We start from the raw sequence: 6,846 nt of genomic DNA on the forward strand, positions 1-6,846 counted from the left end.
GCTCTTCCCCGGTGCACCCTCACCCCTGGGTCCTCAGCCCCAGGCAGCCCACGTCACCCGTGGGCACAGCAGCCAGCACATGCCGGTGTGTGTCTGAGCTTTATAGCCAGCCGTGCCGCAGCTCAAGCAGAGCCCAGCGCAGCCGTGTGGCTTCTCTGCTGGCTAATCTAGCTGAGCTGGGCTCAGGAGCCCCATTGCCCTGCACGACGGCAGCCTCCCACCACCCCAGAGACTCACTGGCTCCCACATCTCTGCAAACTGCAGCCCTCTGCTATGGTCATCTGAGATAAGCCTCCAAAAGCAGACAGCAATCACACGGTCCTGAGGAAACCAGGTTAACAAAGCTGAAGGCTGTTCTAGGGTAAAAATGGCCCCATTCGACATGGGACAGAACAGGAGGGACTGCAGGTGGGTCTCTGAGCTGTCACAGCCTGGACAGATGCAATCAGGAGGTGCTGGAAGCTTTTGATGCCTCCATGCGCATCCCTGCCTAGGTAAAGGGGTGCTCACCCTGGCATTGCCCCCCATGTTTGTATAAGAGGGCACATGCACGAGATCGATGGAAACTCGGAAGGAGCCACTGTGGTTTGGCTCCCAGAGGCATCCAAAGAAGTGTGATCTTCCCTCACCCCAAAACAAGTCAGGGAAATTCATGAGAACAGCCTTTCTTGTGGGTTATTCTGGCAGCGGCAGGGCTGGACAGGACCCGGAGTAAGACGACACAGGGCCATAAAACATGTCAGAGCAGCAGCCACACGATGTGAGTCTCTGCGCTGGGCGTTCAAGCCTGACCACAGCCTGAGTCAGCCCATCACCACCGACCTGCCTCCAGCACACTCCCAGCTTTGGCCTGGGCAACCCAGCACTATTAACCATCTCCAGCCTGAAGGATGGCTCAACATCTTCCTGACCAAGTGGTCACACTTGTGCTGTTTTGGAGGGGGGCATCTCCCCAGTTTCAGATGCAGGCACCAGCCCTCCCACAGAACCACCCCTGGGCCAGCAGCTTGGCCCCAAAGCCCACCCCAGCACCCAAAGCATCAGAGATACAAGAAAACCCATGCAGCCCAAACAAACACCAGCCATCCCCCCAAAAAAAACACTCATCAAGCCAAAACCACCCCCTGCCCTGTTCTTTTCGGCCTGAGCCCATCCTACAAACCACTCTCCCGGAGAGGCGAGTCTCACCCTGGGTCCACAATTATCACTGGTCCCATGTGTTAAATGACAGAGCATGTAATGCCTCGTCTTTAGGGCTTCACGCAAACGAAGAGAACAAATGACTGCCGGGGGAGATATGGTTTGCATCATTTAATCACCATTTCCAATAAAATGGTACAGCAGCTCTGCGGAGGGTAAGACAGCCGAGTTCAGCAGATTTTATCAATAACATCGGAGGATCCCTACTGCGCGGCTAAGAGAGTTGCCATGGTTATTATGACAGATTTACTATCATTGTAACTTAATGCACCATAATAAGTATCTGCATAGTTATTATTGTTTTACAATGATAACTATAATTCAACCGCAGCTTTATGACTAAATTTGTAACATTACTACGATGTTCTGGGAAGAATTGGAAGCAGGATAATTCACATGCTTTCTCAGAATATAGAAAGAAAGGGATCCTGGTCGGTGTCTTTTTCTTTCCTTTTTGATTGCTTCTTTGAGAACAATTTTTGTGGTTTGGTTACTGTTGGTTTGGGAGAGGGTGCTCTGTCAGAGTCAATGCACAGAGGTAGATGAAAAATGGGATTTTTCCACTGCAAAATTGATCCTGGAAAAAAAAAAAGTCCCCAAAGTCTTTCAACATAAAGTTGCTAAAAAATTCCCAAGTGTTGCCAATCGGGAAACAGATACAAAGTGCTGGCAAGAGGAACAAAAATGGTCAGGTTTTGTTCAAAAAGAATGACCAGATCATCAAAAAATGTTGCGGAAAGTGACCCTGGTAATCAGTGGAAACAAAGCGCTGCTGAAAAAAAAAAGTCCCTGGCACCCCCAGGACAGAGCCAACCTCATCTCAGCCGCACACCTTCTGCTCCAGCAGCATGGAGAAAGCTCTCCACCACCTCGGAGCTGGCACGGGCAAATGTGGCAGAGCAAAGCCAGGCACCTTCTCCCAGCGTTGTGGATGCAGCCCCAAAACCTGCCCCATTGCACAGCCCAGCCCCAGCCCACCCCAAGCTCCTGGCAGCCCCAGGGCGAGACAGTCCCTGCACAACAACTCAGCGATCACAATGTACTGCCAAAAAACTTAAACTGCATTTACCAGTGGATTAGCCTGCTCAGACATGGAGTGATTTGAGGAATCAAAGCTTCAGACAAGGACTTTTTGGGCAGTTCCCAGGGCATAGGACCCACACCTGCATCCTCAGCCGCTCCTCTCCAGGAGGGGGGAAACAAGTCCCACCTGGGCTGGAGCCACACAAGCAGCTGGTCCCCAAGAGAAAGCAAAGGAGAACCTGAGCCTGAAATACAACCAGGGTTTCCAACAGGCTCCCTTGCACCCTCCTCCCAAAGCTCTCCCCTGTGCAAGGACTTAGCTCCTTCTTGTGTTTCATAGCAAGTGCAACGCTGCCAATTACCCTGCAAATTTATAGGGAGGTCTGGGGGTTTGCATCCCTCTTTCATTCTGCCCACGTGGCCCCTTTCCCCCAGGGGCTCTGGGGATGGTTAACACTCCCTGCGTACAAGAGGCACCTACATTCCCTGGGCTGGGCAAATTAAAGCAGAAAAGGGGCATTTTTCCAGCCCCTTCTCATTATCCCCATTATTCTGCCCCCTGGAACTTTAACCTTAACGCATCAAATGTGTTTCCTGGATGGCCACCCCATTCCCTCCACCCTGCTTACAGCAACAGCATGCTCGGGACTGTCCCCAGACACCCCAAGCTGTCCCTTGCCTGCTCAGCCACCTCCAGCCCTTTCCTTCCCAAGCCTTCAGATTGGTAACACCATACCCCCTCCTCAGGAAGGTCCTATGGACCCGTGCTCACCCCAGCACCATCGTGGCTGGGGACTTGCACTGGTCACAGGCAGAGCCTCAGCCACCTTCAAGCCTTTGGGGAAGGATCCAGAGTTTTTCCAAGGAAGGTAAACCAGGCTCCTGTGGAGGGTCCCCAGCTCACACCTCCTGTGGGCACCCGAAACCCAGTTCATCATCCTACCATACATGGGTCTTTTTAAAGCAGCACCAACACATGGTGGACAAGTCACACTACTTTGGTTTACCAGAAGCTGGACCTGCTCAGAGGAGACTTAGCTCAGCTATCCGTGCTCTGGGACTTGGAGCCTTTTGGGTTATCAACTCTATTGCTTTCCTGAGTGATTTATGGTCTTTTCTCATTTCTCATCCTGATTTGACCAGGGATGGAGGTTTCCTTAATCCCTTATCCTGCAGGATGGAACACCAGGCAGAACAACCATCACCCTATAGCATCAAGTGCCCCTTCCCAGGGCTCCTCAGACACAAGCTGCTCTTCCTCCACAGGGACTTCAGAAGTGTCACCTGCTGCATGGGGAGCCCCAAAGCTTCCCTGCATCACAGTGGGAGAAGGCGGGAAGACTGACAGAGGCAGGACTGATGCTCACATTGAAGCTGGGCACTCATGCCCTTCCTCCCAGCAGTGATGTGTGTCAGACCAAGCTTGCATCATGCTCCCCCACCGCCACCACCTCCTGCTCCTGTGGCTGATATATGAGAGTAGATATAGGAAAATCTACTCATAAAATTAATGGAGGCTGCATGAACTCACAGATCATAAACTCAGAGGGGTTTGTAGCTTGCCTTTCGGGGAGGGGGAAGGGGGAGAGCTCAGAGGCAATTTAGCAGAGGGGACTAATTCACAGCAGCTGTCCCATCACATCCTGCACCCCCTCCCCACACTCAGGAGGATTTAGGGGAACACGACACTGAAGTCTCACAAACAGCGCTGGAGCTGGCATCCATCAGCTTGAGGTCAGACTCGGCATGGCTGAGACGCTCGGTCTGCTCCCAGCCGAGGGATCGTGGCCAAGCTGTGCTCTCAGCGACAGGCCTCCTGCCCAGAGCATAAATCACAGATGCTGAAGGCCAAGGCATGAGCAGATCCATCCCATGCTCTGGGGGCTGCAGATGACATGACACATCTCTTGGGCAGGGGGGTTGCAGGGCAGTAGGCAGAGAAGGTCTCCCCAGGGTAAGGAAGAAGACTGTGCCATGGTCCAGCAAGACGGATCCAAGTTCCCCCAACACATCAAGCAGTAGGTGCCACACTAGGGGTGAAGCTTATGATGCTCCTCTTCAGCCTAGCTTGGGAACCTCCATCTGAAACCCTTTTGACATAATAAGGGATATTTGGGATCAACCCTCCACAAGGAGCTTTCCAACACATCCTTAAAGCCCAGGCGGGGGTCCCAGTTCTGGGGGCCATCAGTTCTCCCAGGAAAAATACTGGCCCCAGGGGCTGGTTTCTACCTTCATGCCATCCACAACCCACCCTCAGCACTCAAGACTTTTGCCCACTGCTTGGTCCTGAACCACCTTCACACAGACCTTCACACCTCTCCACAGCATCAGCCCTGGCACCAGCAAGGCCAGTCCCTGCTTTCAGACACTGTTGCTCTCTGCTGAATTATTCATTGCATATCATATCTTGCGGAGTTACCTGGGCTTCCCATGGCACAGCCAAGAGCTTCTGGCAAAGGGAAGATAATAACCACTATTGCTGTAAAACCTTCACCCACATCCCATTTCTCTCCAAAACATTGGCTTACCCTGCCTGGGGAAGGGCCAGTTCCATGGATGGAGCAGGTCCCCATGTATCCGCCTGCCCAAGGCAGCGGATCAATGGGAAGGAAGAGGAGGAGGAAGCCCTTTTGCACACCAACACAGCCCAGGACAGTCCAGGCACCAAGACCTCCCTCAGTCACCAGCCTTCAGGGAGGAACACCACTGTTCCCTCCCATCCCCTAAGCAGCCTCTTGGCCTGGCCCTGCTCAGGTTTTCTATCAGTGCCAAGTGCAGTTTGTGCTCTTTTCTGTCAAAAGACATCTTGGCACCCAGCTGCTGCCCCAGCGGCTCCAGCAGCTGTGACTCACAGGCTCTGCCCTAACCTCAAGACTCCCACTTGCCTCCTCCACTGACTCAGAGGCAGAAACGACCAACAGCCCCGGCACCTTTCAAGTGGTTTGAAGACCCAGCCAAGGCACCAAATCGAAGGGAGTGAGGCGTCACACTCACCAGAGCACCCAGGCACCTCCCAGCCTCAGGCTCACCCTGAGGGGGCTGACCAGGTTTTGTTCCAGGGCACCATCCGGTCACCAGGCTGCGCCCCTGTTGCTGCCATAGGGGGCAATCACCAAGTGGTAATGGGGTCCTGGTCCAGGCACATCACCCCGTATGCATTCTGCCTCTAATGCAGCCAGCTGTGCCCCTTCAGTGCACCCCCACTTCACATACCTGCATCCTTGAGGCACCATTGGACCACCCCTGCCATGCAGTGCCCCTTCTGCATCCTCCCTAGCTGGCAGAGGGGGGCTTTTCCAGTGAGAGCATCCCTAAACACCGCAGCCTCTTCCACAAGGGCAAAGCCCATGAAGTGACTCTGGAAATAACCCACACGGTCCCTAAATTGAGTGCTCTCCCACCTCCCTGGGGAGGCTGGCCACAGCCCTCCTCACCCCACCCTCCTCCATCTCCCACTACTGCTGTACATCAGGGAGGGCAAGCCCTCCTCCCTCCCCTTTTATATCATCCCTCAGGTGGCTCCATCAGCCTCTCACTGGTGCCTGGCCCAGGGACCATCCCGCTGCCAACCCCACCTGCTTTGCAGGGGGTTGATTTACTCCCCAGGTGTACTTGATTCTCTGGTAAAACCCCTAGAGCAAGGGCCTGCCGTGCTGCGGATGGGCTGCAGTCCCAAAAAAACACAGGTGAAAAGGAGCAGGACAGCAGGGCTAGCTCTGAACCAGAGCTGGTGCTTGGACAGACAGACTTGCCCCCTCCTCAGACAGGAACCGTAAAGCTTTGAGACACATTCCTGAAACCCCCACCATTTCTGCTCGCAGGTGCCCATGGGAAGGGGAACCGCTTTGCCTCCCGGCTCCGGACAGTGGTGAAGTCGGTGGAGAGACATCTGTTCCCCATCCAGCGAGCAGCGTCTTCCTGATCTGCCTCTTAAAAATTACAAGGCAATTTGGAGTTTCTATTTTGTACTTTTGATTTGCCCAAACACCTGAAACATGAGCTCTCAATCCAGGATCAAAGGCTCTCTCTGGAGCAACACAGACGGCTATATCCACCGCCGTATTTATGCATGATTAGGAACGCCTGCATTGGAGAGGGGATTTGGCACGGGTGCTTGTGCTGCAAAGCCTGAAACTCCATCTCCTCCAGAGAGGGAGAAGGGAGGGAGCCGAGGGCGATGTCCTGGCAGGTCAGGGTTACCGCAAGCCCCTTTGGGACAGGGCAGTGATGGGGCGATGCCTTGCAGTGGTGGGGGCTTGCCTGTTGCCGCTTGTCCCCTGTCACTCCTGCCCAGGTCCCGCGCCTGCTTGAAGGACTGAGACCTCTCTGCCAGGTGGGATGTCCTGTCCTTGCTTTGCTCCATCTCCAGGTGCGGCTGGGTGGACACAAAAGACGCCATCCTGGATGCAAAGGGACACTGCAACGTGGATGCAATCCTGCTGTTGTGGGATGAGAGGCACTGGGGATGATGGAGAGGCACTGGGGATGATGCCAGGCCAAGCAAAGGGTTAACAGTAATTAACAAAAGTCATTAATGAGCTGGAGGGGAGGGGTATTCCCAGGCTCTTTCAGTCCAACTTGTCCTACTTTGAAGAATCCCAGACTCTGGAACCCCCGTGG

At 54.0% G+C, this 6,846-nt stretch overlaps 1 protein-coding gene across 1 annotated transcript in view; it reads right to left on the reverse strand.

Moving 5' to 3' along the window:
* Nucleotides 1-6,625, reverse strand: part of GORAB (golgin, RAB6-interacting) — a 44,144-nt gene extending 37,519 nt beyond the window's left edge. The window contains 1 exon segment of the mRNA XM_009892911.1: nt 6,427-6,625. Within this exon segment, the coding sequence (XP_009891213.1) occupies nt 6,427-6,625 (199 nt within the window).
* Nucleotides 6,626-6,846: the final 221 nt, after the last annotated feature.

The sequence above is a fragment of the Charadrius vociferus genome, unplaced genomic scaffold (genome assembly GCF_000708025.1).
Source record: "Charadrius vociferus isolate BGI_N301 unplaced genomic scaffold, ASM70802v2 scaffold39, whole genome shotgun sequence".
Taxonomy (NCBI): Eukaryota; Metazoa; Chordata; class Aves; order Charadriiformes; family Charadriidae; genus Charadrius; species Charadrius vociferus.